At 45.2% G+C, this 21,725-nt stretch overlaps 1 protein-coding gene across 1 annotated transcript in view; it reads right to left on the bottom strand.

The window, feature by feature from the left end:
- The window catches only part of GFRA4 (GDNF family receptor alpha 4), a 500,869-nt gene extending 487,443 nt beyond the window's left edge, over positions 1-13,426 (bottom strand). The window contains exon 1 of the mRNA XM_077280305.1: positions 12,667-13,426. Coding sequence (XP_077136420.1) covers positions 12,667-12,715 — 49 coding nt within the window. The 5' untranslated portion in view covers positions 12,716-13,426. The remainder of the gene's footprint in view (positions 1-12,666) is intronic.
- Positions 13,427-21,725: the final 8,299 nt, after the last annotated feature.

Genomic DNA, 21,725 nt, shown 5'->3' with positions numbered 1-21,725 from the left:
GCAGCAAGCACAAGCCACTCAGAGGTAAAGGGGAGGAAGAGAGGAAAAAAAAAACAAAAAACTTTCCTTTCTTATTATCCCACTTCTGCAATGCTTTAAACATTCAATGTTGGCCTGGCATACTGTTATGACCCCAATGGCAGAGGGTCTCAGAAATAATTACTAAGTCTGCAAACACAAAAAACCAGCTCATAGGGCAGTGGTAACTGAGCTGACCATATATCTAATCCTAGCACCACAAATAGCAGCAGGCGGGGAACGTGCCTACGTTGGTTCTAGACGTCTCGCGCCAGCCGGAGAACTAACTAACCCTAGAAGGGAAAAGAAAGACCTTTCTTGCCTCCAGAAAAAAGACCCCAAAAAGTTGGATACAAGCCCCCAACAAATAATAACGGTGAGGTAAGAGGAAAAGACAAACGTAAGAATGAGCTAGGTATTTAGCAAAGAGAGGCCCACTAGCTAATAGCAGAATATAGTAAGATGACTTATATGGTCAGCAAAAACCCTATCAAAATATCCACGCTGGATATTCAAGAACCCCCGAACCGTCTAACGGCCCGGGGGGAGAACACCAGCCCCCTAGAGTTTCCAGCAAAGTCAGGAATCACATTTAGTACAAGCTGGACAAAAAAAGAGCAAAGCAAATAACCAAAAAACAAAGAAGCAGGACTTAGCTTAATTTTGCACGAACCAGGACCAGCAGACAGGAGCAAACAGAAAGGATCTGATTACAACGATGCCAGGCACTGGACTAAGGATCCAGGAAGTTTATATAGTGACACCCCTGGACTAACGACCCAGGTGGGTGCCAAACTGAGGAAAGACAATCCCAGAGTCATATCACTAGTAACCACAAGAGGGAGCCAAAAAGTCTAATTCACAACAGATTGCCTGTGTTAGACTATGTGATGTGATAGCTACAAGGCAGCGTTGCTGCGTCTGACATCATGTGAGTCCACTGTCTGGTTGGTACAATCTTTGGCAATGTGTGAATTGGTGACAGGCACCTGTTTTAGAGATCTGACTGAATCAAAACGCAAATTGTTCGAATGCACCAGGATCTGTGAATTTCACGGAATCCATTAGCAGCAGATCGATTCGATCATTTCTAATCAATTTGGGATCCCACAGGGGCCTTTCTTGGACACTGTTCTTTTTAAAGCAAATCTGAGGTCAAGTTTTCCCTTCTCTAACCTTCTCTATAGCAACCCAGGATACTTTGGAAAAAAGTTAGAACTTGCCTTTGCAGTATGGTAACGAGCACTGAGCAGTCCAATGGGGGGTCTTCAGTCTCTGCTGAGGGCATCCTCTAGATCTGCTCTTGACTGACCCGCTGCCTCTGATGTGGATGACATCCCTTATGTCCTTCACACAACCTTTGAAGTTTCGCACCCACGCCTTTGGTCAGAACACTGGCTCATGCGCAGAGAATTAGCGCAAATCGCGCATGCGCTGGTCTTCTATTCGACCAAGGCGAGATTTAAAAAGCTGTGTGGATGTAATAGGGGACATCATCCACAGAGGTGAAGGGGCATCGATAGGAGGTACAGGAGGTACGTCAAGCAGGGTCAGACCCATCAGATACTTTTTTGGATGACATAGGAGATGTCATCTATTAAGACAGAGGCAAGGGGTCATCATTACCAGACATAGAGGGCTTTGTGCCTGGTCTGGAGATGCCCATGATGACAGGTTCCCTTTAGGTAGATTCTTGTAGACTGAAATATCAATTTTGCAAAAAAAATATTAAACTGTTTCTAACAAAAAAAACACAAAAACAATATTGTAATATGGAGGGATATGGATATTTTAGAGATACGCTGGAGGAGGCTTTCAACAGAAAACAGGATAATGTAAAATGATGTATTTAGAAAGAGAAAATAAATGCCACCATTGTGCACTAAGTGAAAATAAAATGGCTACAGCTGCCGCTGAAAACCAACTGAGGCTGTAAGTGGACAGAAAACTGAAAAATAGAAATCAGTGCCAGGCAGCTGCTGCTAAAGCATAAAGAGTCACGGGATGCATAAAAAAGGATAGATTCATCCACTTTATCCTATAAATTAGTGAACTGAGAGGATTTATTTGCCACTTCTGGTTGACTGTGTGTCCCAAAATCCAACAACATACAACGATCTAATAACTAACCAGTATGAAGGTGTCTTTGAATAGGTCATTAATATCAGATTGGTGGGGGTACAGCCCGGGGTACCCCATCGATCAGCACTTATCAGGTACTGCAGGATAGGAACTGATCTGCAGCTAATAACAGCTGATTGCTGAGGGTACCACTTTTCATACCCCCATTAATTTGATATTGATGGCCTATCATATGGATATGTCTCCAATATCCTATGAACAGACAATCCCTTTAAGACAGAGTATGATAAAGGCTGATAATGGGGTTTCAAAACTTGACAATTGCTGGAATTGCTTGCCTGAGGAGGTGGTGATGGCGAACTCAGTCGAGGGGTTCAAGAGAGGTCTGGATGTCTTCCTGGAGCAGAACAATATTGTATCATACAATTATTAGGTTCTGTAGAAGGACGTAGATCAGGGGATTTATTATGATGGAATATAGGAATATAGGCTGAACTGGATGGACAAATGTCTTTTTTCGGCCTTACTAACTATGTTACTATGTTACTATGTTACTATGACAATATAAGCCCTTTACATTTTATTAATCTCGAGCAGCTTTCAGGTGGAGAAATACCAACAAATCTTGAAGATCGTCTGCACTACATTTCTATAATGGGAAAAAAGGAAGGAAATCTAGGGCATAAAGCTTATTATAAAGGCTTTATGTTATGTGTGATGGGTCAAAAGTGCACAGTTTGCAGAGAAAGCGTGGGTATTTCCAGTAGTTTGCAGGCAGGGACTTGTTTTTACAGCACAACGTCTCTAGGTCCCGTGGTAATAGACCCTCTACATCAAGGATGACAAGTGGACTGGCTAATTTATATTTTCCTGTAAGGATCCATGGAGAGCACCAAGTCCAAACGCGAGGCATGATAACCTCCGAGACTCTGAATATTCATGGTAAACACTGGATTCCTTTAACAAGTTCAGCGCTCTATTCCCTCGATATTCCATCCACTTCTACTAATTTTCCTTCCTTGAATAATCGTGTTCCGGTAAAAGGAGACAATGTAGAGTAAATTAAAAAATATGTTATCAAGAAAGCTGAATTCAGAATCGCAAGGCTTATTTTTACAAAAACTGGAATAAAAAGATTTACAGACCAAAAATAATGGACGACCATCTTCACTCATCTCTGGGGGGAGCACTCATTCCTGATAAAGTGAGTCTCATATGCAATGTTCCATGGGAAATAAATGCAAATCAGTCACCTGCAGTATGAAGTCAACTGTCCCACCTATAAAGTCCCCGAAACAGCTGTCTACACATGGGTTTTTTGTTTGGGTACTCCTAGACTCGTCAGCTTCGTCAAAAGCCTCCATTGTCCTGTTAAGAACATTGCTACAGATGGTTTTATAGTTTTGTTAAAATTCCAAGCCATCGTGAAAAACCAGGAGAAACAGTACATCTGAGAGGAGCTACATCAAAGTCCTCCTCTGTTCTGGAGAGAACCCTGAAACAGCTGTCTACAGATGAGTCTATGGTTTCGATAAAATTCCAAGTCATGGTGAAAACCCAGGAGAAACAGTACATCTGAGAGGAGCTACCGGTATATCAAAGTCCTCCTCTGTTCTGGCGAGAACCCTGAAACAGCTGTCTACAGATGAGTCTATGGTTTCGGTAAAATTCCAAGTCATGGTGAAAAACCAGGAGGAACAGTACACCTGAGAGGAGGTGCATTACAGAACTCCTCTGTCCTGTCGAGAACCCTGAAACGGCTGTCTACAGATGAGTTTATCGTTTTGTTAAAATTCCAAGTCATGGTGAAAAACCAGGAGGAACAGTACACCTGAGAGGAGGTGCATTACAGAACTCCTCTGTCCTGTCGAGAACCCTGAAACGGCTGTCTACAGATGAGTTTATCGTTTTGTTAAAATTCCAAGTCATGGTGAAAAACCAGGAGGAACAGTACACCTGAGAGGAGGTGCATTACAGTACTCCTTTGTCCTGTCGAGAACCCTGAAACGGCTGTCTACAGACGAGTTTATGGTTTCGTCAAAATTCTAAGTCATGGTGAAAAAAAAATTAGAGGAACAGTACACCTGAGAGGAGGTGCATTACAGTACTCCTCTGTACTGATGTTAACCCTGAAACAGCTGTCTACAGATGAGTTTATGGTTTTATTAAAATTACAAGTCATGGTGAAAAAGCAGGAGAAATAGTACACCTGAAAGGCACAACATCAAATTCTTCTTCTGTCCTGGCGAGAACCCTGAAACCTCTGTCTACAGATGAGTTTATGGTTTCGTTAAAATTCTAAGTCATTATGAAAAACGGGATAAACAGTACATCTGAGAGGAGCTACATTAGAGTACTCCTCTATACTGACAAGAACACTGAAAATAACTGTCTACAGATGGGTTAATGGTTTTGTTAAAACCCCAAGCCACAGTGAAAACAAGAGAAACAGTACACCTGAATGGAGATACATCACAGTCCTCCTCTGTCTTGGTGAGAACCCTGAAACGGCTGTTTACAGATTTGCGTCTTTTGCATTTGGTGGAGACTGCAGTTTGGCCAATTTTCTAGTAGACATTGAATTATAGGTTAATCACCTCCACTAAAACGAAAACTTCCTTCCTGTAGGGAGCTAATTTATACACTTTTTTTTCCATTGCTTGTAGGAGTCTTTACTTAAACTATATCTCTTTGATTGGAGTCTGTCAACACAAAATGCCTATTCAAACCAAGCACATGCACTTGGTGCATCCTTGGAGTGACTGAGCAGATCAAGGCACCTTCACACCAACTTGTTTTCTATGTATCCAGATCTTCCTCTCCCTTGATTGACAGCTTTGACTTCAGAAGTTGCACTGATCTGCTTTGCCACACCAAGAGTGCACAGAGTACCTGTGCTTGGTATGAACGTTTGTTGATCGTTTTATACTGATAGACACACAGAACTGCACCACAAGTATTTCATCTTCTTAACAAACCCCTTCTCTGTACAGACAAGGGGCAAGTTAGTACCTGAAAAAGTTGTCTAAAGATGGGCTCCCATTTGGCTAATATTCTTACTCATGTTGGAAGGCCTGATAAAAAGTGTTATTGTCACATCGTGACGGTCTTCTGTAAGCAAGTGGAGCCTCACACTGTCCATGGAACTGGGACCCTAACTATTCCTAACCCGGGGGTACTCTTGAAGGTAGAGAGGCCTGAGTCTCCAACCTTACTATGCTCCTGTAAAACCTTGATCTGTCCCTTTTCCCAAGCCATGAGGTCTGGGACAGAAATCTAAGGTAAACAAGACACAAAGACAAAACAGGGATAACAGAAAGAAGGAAACATACAAACACTCACCAAAGGTAAAGATGTATATAGGGAAGATAGGAATATACCAACCAAATGGGAATAGGACAATGAGGAAAACATACACACAAAAACAGCACGCAACGATCTCCAGCATCTACAACCAACTCCTATTCAGAATGGTGTACAAAGGAGCTGTTAAGCAAAGGAAGAGAAGGTCTGTCCAGGTTTTACAAGGAGAAGTTATGACCATATCAGAAGAAGCTGAAAGTGGAGCTACAAGTTTATGACCAGCATAGAAAAGTTTGTTAGCCTCTTCAGCACTAAAGTAAACCAAATCCATTTAATATGGGACACAAACACAAAGGCTAAATGAAAGATCTGTGACTCACAATACGTAGTGATCTTCTGACCCCAGATCTCCTAGGAGGACATGACACACTTATGACACTTACATTGACTTTTAGTCTGGCTTCTTTCCAGTGGAGAGCTTTGCATACATTTTTCAGTTTTTGGTCTTTAGGACACGTTAAACAGACATATTTTTCATTATTTTTTACAAATGTTGTCCTACCTTGTGAATAGAAAGAGGTCGTAGCGCTCCTAGCTCTCTAGTGCCTCCCAGGTCATATTTGTGTTCCTCTTTAAGTGTACAAGGAAATGGGGCGACTATGAGGTTGCCTTCTGTCCTGACATCACATGGCTCTAGCTACTTATCAGTGGTATGCACCAAGAAGGGAACCCATCTTTGGCTAGAGGATTTTACTAATGGCCAGGACACAACAAAAACCTATGAAATCCAACAGTGGGAAGCCCCATATTCAGGTTATGGTTGAGATAGACAACGAATGGTGCAGTATTTGGGGTTGTCTAGCAGATATTTTTGTTATCAATGGGATCAAACTTGTTCCAAGCCTTACCCGGTCTCCACATTCTGGTCCTATCTAGTCACACCAGAAATGGCAGAAAATACCTCCTCAGCCAACCACTGGCAGCAGTGGCGAACTGTCTCGGCCTGTGATAGGACCAGGAACTGGACACCAGTGACCAGGCAAGTGTCGAAAGAGAAGGTGTCACCAATCACTATTTTTTTTTTTTTAAGCCAAACAACCTCCTAGGCATCCCCTTTAATATGTTTTGAGGGGTTATCAGAGGTGAGACTTGATACAAAACTTATAACAGAAGCCTACCTACCATCCACCATGTTTAATACTAGTGTCTTCTTATTTGGCAGTGGGGTCTTTGGGCTCCCTTAGGAACCAGAACTCAGCTCCCTCTGCACCCACTGCAGCTTCACCCCTGTGGCCTGAGAGAACTATGATAGCAATACAACACAGAACAGATCCTCAAAAATGTCATTTTACTGCATTTGCTCCTTTTTTGTATAATTTTTCATGTTTTTTTGGTCTGTTTTTCACTTGTGATTTATTTCTCCTTTTCAATTGCGCCTTTTTTAACATCTATTTTTTTTTGTGTTCTCTGATTTTTCTTTTTAATGTTCATCGTGGTGGGCGAAGGATTGGGTTTTCCAGATATTTTCAGCTGATTCATCAATTGCGATTTCTTAAAACTTTGCCAAATTTGTCACAACTGCACTATAGTACCGTCCCCACATCCCCCGGAGTAAAACTTTGGCACAAATTTGTACCATTTTTGAACCTGAGTTTTTTTTTTCTCTAAAAAGTTGAAAAACAGACAAAAGACAAAAATAAAGACCATTTTTGACTTTGTGCCAAAAACTTCTGAAATAATAATATAATAATAAAAACTATGAGAACATAATAATGTATCCAGAATTTACGCTATTTTATGATTTTTTTGCATGATAAAATATTGATGGTGATGACACCATTTCCCGGCACAGGCACACAGGGGTCTTAAACGTTCTGTATCTATTTCCGAGACCTCCGAGCTTTCTCTGTAACAGGACGCTGGCAAAATCTGATCCATTTGTGAATTTTTTAAGAGGCTGCGCTTAGAATTCACAGTCACGGGGCTGCATTATATCAGTCACACATCCGCATTTTTGGCCGATCTCCTGAATTGCAAACTGCTTAAATCTAAAAAATAAAATAAAAAAAAGTAATAAATAATATATAAAATATATATTTTTCGCGCCGCTATATGAATATATATGACAGAGAATAAATTCTTTATTATGCTGCAGTCGTAAGCCGACACTTCCCAGCTCTTCATAGCTGCAAGATGCTGCCCCGGTAATGGTAGTCACTAATGTCCGTGAGTGAATGTCCAGAGGAAAGGTCAAAGGGGCTTTTATGCTCTATTACATTTTTTATGTCCACCCAGATGGTCAGGGTAGGAAGTCCAAGTAATAAATTCTGATTGATTGGGCATGTTATAGCCTGGACGTGGGGGATGAGAAGCCACCATGGAGGTTTCTGGGGCAGTAGGGGGTCATTCATTTTGACTTTTCAGGATGCAAATGCAACCGTAGAGTTCTTAGAAAGCTCAAAACTCTTGGAAAAACTTTGGCTAAAGTTTTGGATTTGGTTCGACGTTCTACTAGGAGATGTTACCTAATGTGGAATACTCAACCATTAGCTTCAGCAATCCATGAAGGATAGAAGTGGCCCCGCACTTTCTTAGGTCATCACGGGGGCCAATCATTATTTTCCTACAGATCATGAAGAACTCAAGTATAGATGGTTCTGATATGGTAAGGGTGACACAGGCCGGCCATGCCACTGCTATGGCACCCCTGGAGCACCGCGGTCAGCAAGGAACTGAGCCGAATTATGTGGGGCAAAACTCATTGTAGCCGGAACATTGCCACATCATATGGGCTAATAAAATCCACTTTTTTTCATAACTAATTGGAGTGCTGCCTCCTTTATTGTTATCTATCTATTATCTATCTATCTACTATCTATCATCTATCATCTATCTATTATCTACATATTATCTATCATCTATATATTATCTAACCATCTATCTATTTACAGTGGCATGTAAAAAATTAGGAGCCGTGGGTTCTTCTAAGGAGCTGCCTAGCACTCTGAAGATGAAAATGATGGAGAACCACAAAGCAGGAGAAGGTTTTAAGAAAATAGCAAAGCGTTTTCAGGTTGCCTTTCCTCAGTTTGAAATGAAATGGAATTAAGAAATAGCAGTTACGAGGAACAGTGGAGATCAAGATAAGGTTTAGAAGACCAAGCAAAATTTCAGTGAGAGATGCTCATAGGATTACTAAAGAGGCAAATCAGAACCTCCCGCTTGACTGCAAAAGACCTTCAGAAAGATTAAGCAGACACTGGAGTTGTGATATATTGCTCTACTGTTCAGAGACACCTTCACAAATACGATCTTCATGGAAGAGTCATCAGAAGAAAACCTCTCCTGTGTCCTCACCATAAAATTCAGCATCAGAAGTATGCAGAAGAACATTTAAACAGGCCTGATGCATTTTGGAGACAAGTCCTGTGGACCGATGAGGGTAAAATAGAACTCTATGGCCACAATGGTCAAAGGTATGTGTGGAGAAAAAAGGCACGGAATTTCAGGAAAAGAACATTATTATCTATCTATTTATCTTTCTATCTATCAGCAATATATACACATTCTATATAGGTGCAGTGGGTCGGAGGGAGCACTTGAAGCTTTACAGCAGCTTCCTCCTGTCTATTACATTGCATATAAGGGTCTGAGCCAATAATCTCATGGCCTCAGGGTCTTTCCTTGCACAGGGTCCTGTGCTGTCCGTATCCAGCCCGTCTGCACAGTATATATGTATCTGCACTGGAGCCCAGCAGGTTACCAGATCCACTTTCCCCTTAAAAATCTCTTTCAGTCTCCAAGAATGAGAAACTTTCCTGCAGACGGGGATCTGTGTCTCCTGTAAGAGCAGAACAGCGAAGTCCCATAGACACAAAGAAGGATTATTCGCAGCCATCTAGTGTCTCCTACAGGCCGCCTCTGCCTCTTCTAGGTGGAGAACAAAGCAGCAGCTTTGACGCTCTATGGGCATCTGTCCGGATACCGATACATGCGGACCCTACAAGAGCCCAGCTCCAGCAACCGCAGGGTTAACCATGGGAAAAGTGAATGAAACGTGTCGTAATCCAGAACGAGTTTTATATTTAGCTAATTAAATAACCAGTAAACTTTTACAAGGACCTCAAACCACCACCACCACCACCATCATCAATCATCATCGTCATCATCATCATTCAGATTCTATTTTTTAAAAATTCTTTTATTATTTCTTTTTATAGTATTATATTTTGCACAATTATATTGTTGCTTATTTTTTTCCTTTTTATTATAGTTTTTATTTCCTTAAATAATTTTAGATTTTTCTCCTATTTTACTATTGGCCCCCAGAAAACACCAATAATAAAATAATAATCCTGCTTATCGCCCTGGGGGCTGTGAGTTTGACCATCCAGCCTCACTAATGATGGGACTATCCTCCTCTCAGACATCATCGTCCAATCTCCCGATCACGTAAAGGTGTAAAACGATGGAGAATAAATACAATTTCAATCTGCGCCAATTACAGGTGCGTTCACACGGGAGCCGATAATCCCTGCTCGCACTCTACAAACAAATCGCAATGGAAACTCATGTTAAAGTCTCATCCCAAGTCCCTTTCCTGTGTCCAGTATTCGGGAGGGGGCTGCGTACTTTGCATTTCTCCCTAATACTCATTTCTTTGCTAAAAAAAAAAAATAGCTGTTAAATAGATTGTGAATTTGCAATGTGTTGGTTGAGTAACCTCATCTTGTGGAAAAATGATTATACAGCAATGTGGAGGGAGCGGGAGAGAGAATAGGGGGAACAGCAGGGAGAAGCGGGGACGCAGGAGAGAGAAGAGGGGAACAGGAGGGAGAAGAGGGGACGCAGGAGAGAGAAGAGGGGGAACAGGAGGGAGAAGAGGGGGACAGGAGGGAGAAGAGGGGGAACAGGAGGGAGAAGAGGGGGAACAGGAGGGAGAAAAGGGGAGCAGGAGAGAGAAGAGGTTGTACAGGAGAAGAGGGGGAGCAGGAGGAAGAAAAGGAGAGCAGGAGAGGGAAAAGGGGGAACAGGAGAGGGAAAAAGGGAAGCAGGAGAGAAAAGAGGGGGAGCAGGAAAGAAAAAAGGGGGAGCAGGAGAGAGAAGAGGGGGAGCAGGAGAGAGAAGAGGGGGAGCAGGAAAGAAAAAAGGGGGAGCAGGAGAGAGAAGAGGGGGAGCAGGAGAGAGAAGAGAGGGAGCAGGAGAGAGAATAGGGGGAGAAGGAGAGAAAAAAGGGGGAGAAGGAGAGAGAAGAGGGGGAGCAGGAGAGAAAAAAGGGGGAGCAGGAGAGAGAAGAGGGGGAGCAAGAGAGGGAAAAGGGGCAAAGGAGAGAGAAGAGAGGGAGCAGGAAAGAAAAAAGGGGAGCAGGAGAGAGAAGAGGGGGAGCAGGAGAAGAAAAGGGGGAGCAGGAGAGAGAAGAGGGGAGCAGGAGAGGGAAAAAGGGGAGCAAGAGAGAGAAGAGGGGGAGCAGGAGAGAGAAGAGGGGGAGCAGGAGAGGGGAAAAGGGGAACAGGAGAGAGAAGAGGGGGAGCAGGAGAGAGAAAAGGAACAGGAGGCAGAAAAGGGGAGCAGAAGAGAGAAAACGGGGCAGGAGAGAGAAAATGGAGAGCACGAGAGGGAAAAAGGGAGCAGGAGAGAGAAGAGAGGGAGCAGGAGAGAAGAGGGGAGCAGTAAAGCGAAAAGGGGCAGCAGGAGAGAGAAAAGGGGAAGCAGGAGAAAAGGGGGAGCAGGAGAGAGAAGAGGAGGAGCAGGAAAAAAAGGGGCAAAGGAGAGAGACAAAAGGGGGAGAAGGAGAGAGAAGAGGGGGAGCAGGAGAGAAAAAGGGGGAGCAGGAGAGAAAGTGGGGGCAGGAGAGAGAAGAGGGGGAGCAGGGGAGAGACGAGGGGAGCAGGAAAGGGAACAGGGGGAGCAGGAGAGGGGAAAAAGGGAACAGGAGAGAGAAGAGGGGGAGCAGGAGAGAGAAAAGGAACAGGAGGCAGAAAAGGGGAGCAGAAGAGAGAAAAGGGGGCAGGAGAGAGAAAATGGGGAGCAGGAGAGGGAAAAAGGGAGCAGGAGAGAGAAGAGGGGAGCAGGAGAGAGAAGAGAGGGAGCAGGAGAGAAGAGGGGGAGCAGTAAAGAGAAAAGGGGGAGCAGGAGAGAGAAAAGGGGGAGCAAAAGAGAGAAGAGGGGGAGCAGGAGAGAGAAAAGGGGGAGCAGGAGAGAGAAGAGGAGGAGCAGGAGAGAGAAGAGGGGGAGCAGGAGAGAGAAGAGGGGGAGCAGGAGAGAGAAGAGGGGGAGCAGGAGAGAGAAAAGGGGGAGCAGGAGAGAGAAAAGGGGTAGCAGGAGAAAAGGGGGCAAAGGAGAGAGACAAGGGGGAACAGGAGGGAGAAGAAGGGGAGCAGGAGAGGGAAAAGTTGGAACTGTAGAGAGAGGAAGGGGGAGGAGGAGAGAGAAGAGGAAGGAGGAGGAGAGAGAAGATGGGGTGCAGGAGACAGAAATGAGGGAACAGGAGAGGGATGAGGGGGAGGAGGAGAGAGCAAAGGGGGGGACAGGAGAGAGAAGGGGGAGCAAGAGCAAGGTTTAAAGCTCAGGCTAGGGAGAAGGGGTTTCAGCTTGTAGAGGATCTTGGGGGGACGCTGCAAAATATATTATTGGCTGCTGTCAACCAGTGTCCACAGTGCTGAGCAGCTGTGTTACTCTTGATGCAGCAGAGTGGAGTTTGTCATCTGCTGTCCCTTTGTATTGTTTTTTATTTACTGCTGACAAATCTCTTGCATTGCAAAGTAGTATGTAAAAGGTGACTTCTACTATGTAATGGGGCAGGATACATTGTATCTAGCGGATAGGAACTTGTGTGCTGAAGTTGGGTATAAGGAGAAGACAACATGTGAGCGCAGAAGACCCCAGACCCACCGCCTTGATGAATTATCTAGATGTGCCTGCAGGCAGTGAGAGCAGCTCCATCCTCACACACTGGATCGCACACAGATGTAGCAGAGCTGGGGGGGCTGCAGCACCAAATATACAGATCTGTAGGAATCTCAGCTCTGCCAGATCTCTACCTATGTAATCAATACACTTGTGGTTAACCCCATCCAGTGCCACCCTGCCTCTAGAACCTCCTTCCTCTCCATTGCTGCTGAGAGCTGTGCCAGTGGCTGGCAATCCACCCAGACCTGCAGGCAGAGAGGCTGGCAGTGCCAGGCTACAGACATCCGAGCATGCATATCCCTGCAGGGTGCCACCATGGGATGCCAGCTGTGTGCACAGAGATAGGGGACTTACCCGAGAGGAGCAGGAGCAGGACACATCCACACAGCCTGGCTGAGAGCATGGTGATAGAGGACCCCCTGGCACAGGGACTGGCTCTGGCACTGCCGGGCACTCAGGCTTCAGCTCTGCAGGTGTTTAACTCACTCTCTTCCCAGCTCAGCTCTGCACCTTGTATGATACACATCCCCCTTTAGATCCAAGCTGCAAAAAAAAGCCTCAGCAATCCAAGAGGATGAAATGTGGGGATGAGAAGTTTGATGGCACCCCCTGCTGCAGAAACTTCAGCCTCAGATCCCCAGCTCAGGGCTTCATTCAGCGCTGGAACTTTAAAGGGCTCCCAAATCCTTAGATCAGGACAGTACCCACTCAGTGGGGGCAGCTGGTGCCCTGCTGGGGGCAGAGTGCCTCCTTAGATCCTTACAGCCAGGGATGCACTGTATCCTTCCAGGAGATGGAGCTTCCAGGTAGAGAATCCTGGGGGGTCACAATGGGGGGCTTCCTCTAATCCTCCAGAGGGGCTCCTGGCAGCACTTGGATGCCCCTATTGCAGCTGCTGGCTCCTCACTTGCGTCCTTCTTCTTGCTCTGCCCACATCCTCTGCTGCATGCTATGCCATGTAATGCAATCCCTCTGTGAGCTCCAGCATAGAGCAGAGCTGCTGTCACTGTGCTCAGCTCTGGAGTGTTTAAAGGGACAGAAAGAGTCATAAATTGTCTGGAGCAGCAGCAGCAGCAGCACCTCCCTCACTTACACATTGCCTGATGGGAAATGTGAGCATCACTATCAATCACAGGAGCTCTGCCTGCACTCAGCATCAGCCTATGTGCACAGGGCTGCAGCCATTAGATTGCGAGCTCTTAGGGCAGCTCTGCAGACTACAGAGGTGGATGAGCTGAGATTGTCTGATATAGCAGAGCTGAACATGCTAGTCTCCCAAATGCACAGACATAAGGAAGCTGTCCTAAATGCAACTTCAGCTCTGCTACATCTGAGATTATTTTTAAATTGTGGAAGGAAAGGAATATGTGAAAAATGCAACATATAGGCAGAAAGAACTGCAAACCTGCAGCAATGTGCTGAAAAAAGGGCATTTTATATACAGGAGCATGTAATGCCCTATCCACAGTGGTGACATTGGAGCATCTAATGCCCGATCCACAGCGATGATACTGGAGCATGTAACGAAATATCCACAGTTGTGACACTGGAGCATGTAATGCCATATCCAAAGTTGTGACACGAGTACAAAATGCCCTATTCACAATTGTGACACTAGAGAATGTAATACCTTATCCACAGCAATGACTCTGGAGCACGTAACGTCATACCCAATGTTGTGACACTGAAATATGTAATGCACTATCCACAGTGCTGACACTGAAGCATGGAATGCCCTATCCTCAGTGGTGACACTGGAGCATGTAATGCCCTATCCACAGTGGTGACACTGGAGCATGGAATGCCCTATCCACAATGGTGACACTGGAGCATGTAATGCCCTATCCTCAGTGGTGACACTGGAGCATGTAATGCCCTATCCACAGTGGTGACACTGGAGCATGGAATGCCCTATCCACAATGGTGACACTGGAGCATGGAATGCCCTATCCACAGTGGTGATACTGGAGCATGCAATGCCCTATCCACCGTGGTGACACTGGAGCATGTAATGCCCTATCCACAGTGGTGACAGTGGAGCATGTAATGCCCTATCCACAGTGGTGACACTGAAGCATGTAATGCCCTATCCACAGTGGTGACACCGGAGCATGTAATGCCCTATCCACAGTGGTGACACTGGAGCATGTAATGCCCTATCCTCAGTGGTGACACTGGAGCATGTAATGCCCTATCCACAGTGGTGACACTGGAGCATGGAATGCCCTATCCACAATGGTGACACTGGAGCATGGAATGCCCTATCCACAGTGGTGATACTGGAGCATGCAATGCCCTATCCACAGTGGTGACACTGGAGCATGTAATGCCCTATCCACAGTGGTGACAGTGGAGCATGGAATGCCCTATCCACAGTGGTGACACTGAAGCATGTAATGCCCTATCCACAGTGGTGACACCGGAGCATGGAATGCCCTATCCACAGTGGTGACACTGGAGCATGGAATGCCCTATCCACAATGGTGACACTGGAGCATCTAATGCCCTATCCACAGTGGTGACATTGGAGCATGTAATGCCTGATCCACAATGGTGACACTGGAGCATGTAATGCCCTATCCACAATAGTGACACTGGAGCATGTAATGCCCGATCCACAATGGTGACACTGGAGCATATAATGCCCTATTCACAGTGGTGACACTGGAGCATGGAGTGCCCTATCCACAGTGGTGACACTGCTGCATGTAATGCCCTATCCACAGTGGTGACACTGGAGCATGGAGTGCCCTATCCACAGTGGTGACACTGGAGCATGTAATGCCCTATCCACAGTGGTGACACTGGAGCATGGAATGCCCTAACCACAGTGGTGACACTGGAGCATGTAATGCCCTATCCACAGCGGTGACACTGGAGCATGTAATGTCCTATCCACAATGGTGACACTGCTGCATGTAATGTCCTATCCACAGTGCCGACACTGGAGCATGTAATGCCCGATCCACAATGGTGACACTGGAGCATGTAATGCCCTATCCACAATGGTGACACTGGAGCATGTAATGCCCGATCCACAATGATGACACTGGAGCATATAATGCCCTATTCACAGTGGTGACACTGGAGCATCTAATGCCCTATCCACAGTGGTGACACTGGAGCATGGAATGCCCTATCCACAGCGGTTACCCTAGAGCATGTAATGCCCTATCCACAGCAGTGATACTGGAGCAATTAACGCCCTATCCACAGTGGTGACGCTGGGGCATGTAATGCCCTATCCATAGTGGTGACACTGTAGCATGTAAGACTCTATCCACAGCGGTGACATTGGAACATGTAATGCCCTTTCGACAATGGTGACACTGGAGCATCTAATGCTCTATCCACAGTGGCGACACTGGAGCATGGAATGCCCTATCCACAATGGTGATGTAGCGCCCCCACTGCCGCAGGGTCGAGGGGTACCCGGTACCGGGCCTCTGAGTCTCGGTCCTGGGGTTGTCACGGTGGCTAGACCCGGTCCGTGACCCCGCTGAGGGGCGCCCAATGAAAGGTGTGGGTGGTGATGATGTAGTGGTGCGGTGTAGGTCGCAGTAAATAACGAGGACACCAGGTTGCAGTCTCTTTACCTCTTTACTGAAGGCCTCAGGATTCTCAGTCCGGAATACGGTTAACCGGGCTGTGGGAGTCCGGCCGGTCCGATGGCACCTCCAGAGTTCCCTTTGCAGGTGGAAATCTGTGCCTACCTTCTAGCGCTTGTGTGTTGTGGTCCTCCCCTGCTGTGCTTAAGGGATAGTCCCCACAACTGTTGTGTCTGTTTCTGAAGTTCCCTCACAACTCGATTATGATGTTCTGCTTCGTCCCCCAGATGATATGGCTAGGACGCACTCGTATGACGGGTAGGCTCGGAGCTCTTCCGGGACCCTAGTGTCGCCCATCTCCAGTTGTTGCCCCCTATGTCTTCTTAGGTGATTTGAGTGAGACAGCCCGCCTATAACTGACTGTCCTGCCGTAGGTTTGAAGTAAGGCCTGGAGCTCAATACTTCCTTGGCGTTCCGGCCACCGGCTACGCGCCTCAGTAGGATGTTGCCTCGTCTTACAGCACGACTCCTACTGGTGTTTCTCCTTGTTGCGTCGATCTCGTTTCTCACTCAGCACAATAAACCTCGCTTCTTGTCCTTTCTTGAGGTACCGCCGCGATGAAGTGCAGGCGCGGTCCCGTAACGTTCTCTCTGTTCGCTAGGCCTCTGTCAGGATCCCACCCCTGACAGGGACCCCCCTGAATCTTCCCCTGCAACACCCTCTGCCACAGGATGTTGCCTGGTTCCAACCCAGTCAGCTTCTCTCTAACTTCCTCTCTAACCCCCAGTTTTACCAGATTGTGAGGAGTGGCCTAATACATAGCGCCCTTAGCTCCCCCTGGAGGCCAGACTGTAAAGTGTATTGGTGACTGTGATACCTGGTCAGGTGAACTCCTTCAGTGCCATCAGACGTACCATAGCCCCCCTTAGCGGCGGAGCATCAGTACTGCAACGACCAGGACTCTGGGGCACTGCAGTGACACTGCTGCATGTAATGCCCTATCCACATCGGTGACACTGGAGCATCTAATGCCCTATTCACAATGGTGACACTGCTGCATGGAATGCCCTATCCACAGTGGTGACACTGGAGCATGGAATGCCCTATCCACATCGGTGACACTGGAGCATGTAATGCCCTATCCACATCGGTGACACTGGAGCATCTAATGCCCTATCCACAATGCGCCGCCCTACGCTTACACCCCCGACGTCTGCACTTTGTGCTCACTGCACAGACGCCGGATCCCTCCTCCAGTGCCCTCATACTGCGCATGCGCCGCTCCATGCCACCCTCACCATACGCAGACGCCGGTCTGCGTTTCAACCCTCCCTCCTGCGCTCCTTTACCACGCAGGCGCCACCCAGTACTTCCTGCACTGGCCCTTTAAAGTTCCCGTTTACCAATGTTGAGTCCTTATCAGTCCCCGGCTTACTGATGTAGAGAGATCCAAGTAATAACACACAGCACAAGAGATGTGTGATCATATGCAGGGATCGCCCAGGAGCTCATCTGGCCCCCCTGGTCTCTCACCCCTCTTTTTATATGGCAAAGAGATAAGCATTACAGACATGCGTACAAGCGCTCATATTCTCTAACAAAGAGTATCTATTCTACTAATAACGTTCAACTTCTGGAATGTAGGTTAAAGGTCACAATAACAAGAAGGAATGCGTCCATAAAAGGAAATGTCTATTTGCTCAAGTTTCTTCATATAAAGCCAGACGTCTCTGAATAGGAAGACAAAATGGATTCTTCAATCTGATCTCTACAATTCCCCCCTTTGACATATTCCTTTTATGATCTATCACAAATCCCCTTTAACATATCCATATTTTAGATTACCACAGGGCCAAAGACAAAGCCTTTATTTTTGGTATTACACATGTACACGCTTATATCATTAATAAGAGAATCAAATCTAGTATCAATTCTTCCGTTTAACTCTCACAACCTTTTCTTTGTTTTGCAATAAGTATACTAAAATATAAAAAAACAAAGATTAGTACAGTAATATTAATTAGAATCACTAGAGGATAACATAAGAATAAAGAAGAAAATTTATACTCTTGCATCTATTACACAAAATTTATCTGTGCATACTCAGATACTCTTGAGCACAATCTGGAATAGTACGTATATGACTACAATAATCATAACTATATGTATTATGCTCTGCATGATCCCAGCAACCCACCCACCGATTCCTCTGAACCAGTTGGCTGGGTTGAGAAAAGAGAAAGTATCAGACCACCAGCTATCCTTATTCTGGTCATTGTCTTTATCATACTGATCTCTGAGTCGTTGTACGTCCTTTAATTTAAATGTCATGTACTAATTTTCTATGATGTTGCACGAATCTATTATTCAAAGGGGTTAAAGAATTTAGTCTATCCCATGCCTCCGTTGAGGTTAATACTATTAACATCAATGTTATGAGTTTTATACTGCTCTTTTGCAATGGCTTGCATGTATCCATGATGCCTTTCCTTCAAGCTTGACTGATGTAGGTGTTGTCAACAGGACTTGGAAGGGTCCGTCAAATCTTGGTTCAAGAGCCTTTCTGGTGTGTCTTTTTACATAGACTTGATCACCTGGTTCCAACTTGTGACTTCCTTCAATGTTGTCAGGATCTGGAAGGGAAGCAAAAACTTGTGCATGCACCTTAGTTAATTGTTTCTGAAGATTTTGCACATAAGAAGTCAATGACTCAATATTTAACACAAGTTGCTGTGGAAAATAACATCCTAAATTGGCAGTCCTGCCAAACAAAATTTCATATGGAGACAGTTTAGTCTTACCCCTTGGGGTATTGCGTATTGAGTAAAGGGCCAGTGGAAGGCATTCTGTCCAAGGCTTTCCTGTTTCAGCCATGGCTTTCTGTATTTTTAATTTTAAAGTTCCATTCATGCGTTCCACCTTACCAGAACTTTGAGGATGGTACGGAGTGTGTAACTGACTTTCAACACCCAACATTTTCAGTACACTTTGAAATATTTCTCCAGTGAAATGAGTACCCCTATCTGACTCGATCACTTCAGGGAGACCGTAACGGGGTATCAGTTCGGCAACTAGCTTTACAGCAGTGTTTTTAGCTGAAGCCTTCCGAACTGGATAGGCCTCTGGCCACCCTGAGAACATGTCCACACACACCAACACATACTCATACCCATTACTTTTTGGCAGCTGGATAAAGTCTATTTGTAATCGCTGAAACGGATAGAGAGGTCGGACGTGGTGCTTCATAGGGGTCTTTGTTGTCTGTCCGGGATTATGTGCCAGGCATATAGCGCATGTTGCACAATAGTCTCTTGCGTAGTTGCCAAAACCTGGAGCCAACCAGACTTGCTTTGCCAGTAGTGTCATTGCATTTGCAGACACATGAGTAGGGTGGTGCAGTCCACCAACTACAATCGGGTACCAGGCTCTAGGTAGACATATTAGTCCATCTTTCTTCCAAATTCCTGCTTGTTCTTCTGCCCCTTCCTTTTTCCACCTGTCCCTCTCCTCTTCTCCTGCATCTTCCTGTGCTTGTCTCAGTCTATCTTCAGTATTTTCTGTGGGGTTTACAGTATGAACCTGCTGTAAGGGTTTGACCGCTGCTGCCTTGGCTGCTTTATCAGCCCTATCATTTCCCCTAGATTCCCTAGTGTCGAGTCTCACATGTGCAGCTACCTTAATTACTGCTACTTCTTTTGTTTCTTGTGCAGCCTCTAAGATCTGTTTGATCAGAGAAGCATGTTTTACAGGTTGGCCTGACGCTGTCATGTAACCTCTAGCTCTCCAGATTACTCCAAAGTCAAACACAATACCATGTGCATACCTAGAATCAGTGTATATATTAGCTGTCTGATTCTCAGCTATTTTTAGCGCTTCAATCAATGCTGTTAGTTCTGCTTCTTGTGCAGACTGTTTCGGTGGAAGAGGTTCTGCTTTGAGAGTTTCAGATTCTGACACAACTGCATACCCTGTATGGAAGTTACCTGTGTCATCTGCAAACCTACTACCATCTATAAACAGCTCTAAATCTGGATTTTGAAGTGGTGTTTCGGATACATTGGGTAAGCCTACCGTTTCTTGTAAAATGAGCTCTGTACAATCATGTGTGTCTGTAGGGAAAAAATTTGCGTGTGGATCAGTGTCCTTATTCCCCCCTTCAGACTCGAGAGGTAGCAGTGTAGCTAAATTGAGAGTCTGAAGCCTTGCAAATGTGATAGTAGAGGGGAGCAGCAAAGAACACTGTAGCCGCAAATGTCTGGCCATGGAAATGTGTTTTGGTTGGACCTGGTTTAATATCCCATAAACATCATGCGTAGTTTGAACTGTGAGTGGATGCTCTAGGACAATTTCTGATGCTTTGTCCAACAATAGTGAGACAGCAACAACTACACGTACACAGGTTGGCGCTGCTCTAGCTACTGGATCTAACCTTGCTGAAAGATATGCAATTGGTCTTTGTTTCCCTGCATGCTTCTGGGTAAGAACTCCTGTAGCATGGGAATCAACTTCTGCAGCCATAAGCTGAAATGGTTTGGTGTAGTCTGGTAGCCCTAACGCTGGAGCTGAAACAAGGGCATCTTTTAATTGTTGAAACGAAATCTGACCTTCTTTTGTCAACAAATAAGGTTCACTTTTTACACAGTCATACAGTGATTGCATTAGTTGACTGGCATGTATAATCCATTGTCTACAATGAGACACTATTCCTAAAAATGCTCGTAGCTGTTTATGATTTCTAGGCTCATTCATCTGTCTTATTGCTTCAGTTCTTTGAGGTGTAAGATGCTTTTTACCTTGAGAAATGCAATGACCTAGAAAGACCACTTTGATCTGACAAACTTGTAGCTTTTGTCTATTCACTTTACACCCTTCTTTTTCTAGAAAACATAGTAAACTCACAGTGGACCTTTCTGCAGTTTCTAGATCTGGGCAGCAAAGTAGTAGGTCATCCACATACTGTAAAATTACTACCTGTGTTTCAGGTCCAAACCTCTGGAGGACTGTTTGTAGGGCATTTGAATAAAGAGTAGGGGAGTGTATCATTCCCTGTGGAAGGCGTGTCCACGCCAACTGTTTGCCCTTAAATGTAAATGCAAACAAATGCCAACTATCTTGGTGTAAAGGAACCGAGAAAAATGCATTTGAAAGATCTATTACAGTAAACACTTGAGAACTGGCTGGTATCTGTGATAGTAACGTATGAGGATTGGGTACAACTGGGGTGATTGGATCTAGAACTTTGTTTATTTCTCTTAGATCATGTACCATACGATATTTGGGCATAGAACTCTTATCAAGAGTTCTCTTTTTGACTGGATACAGAGGAGTGTTAGCAGGTGATTGTATCTCTACCAAAACTCCTTTCTCTCTATATCCCTCTATCTGTTTTGTAATCGCTAATTCCTGCTGGGCACTCACAGGGTATTGTCTGAGCTGTGGGAGAACAGCTCCTGGTTGCACAGATAGTTTTACAGGAGAGATATGTAATAATCCCACATCAGTGTCACCCTGTGCCCACAGTGTTTCTGGGATCATTGAGAGGTCTAGATCTGTGGTGTACTCTTTTTCTTCAGCATAATCCTCAAAAGCCTGAATTCTGACATATTGTTCTAATGTTTCTGCATCATCAGGGATAGTCAACATAACTGTGCCATCTTCCCTAAAATTGATGTTAGCTTCTAATTTCTTTAGTACATTAGTTCCTAACAGACATGTTGGGGCACCTCTGGCATACAAAAATCTGGATGCAAAACATTTAGGTCCTAATGAGACCTCTAGGGGCACAGTATATGGCAGTGTTCGAATTACCCCATCATAACCCTCAGCAAAAGTTGTTTGTTCTGAAATATCTTCCGGATTTGGAA

Source organism: Ranitomeya variabilis, chromosome 1, assembly GCF_051348905.1.
Source record: "Ranitomeya variabilis isolate aRanVar5 chromosome 1, aRanVar5.hap1, whole genome shotgun sequence".
Taxonomy (NCBI): domain Eukaryota; kingdom Metazoa; phylum Chordata; class Amphibia; order Anura; family Dendrobatidae; genus Ranitomeya; species Ranitomeya variabilis.
The sequence above is the reverse complement of the archived record's forward strand: the minus strand, read 5'-3'. Positions and strand labels throughout refer to the sequence as shown.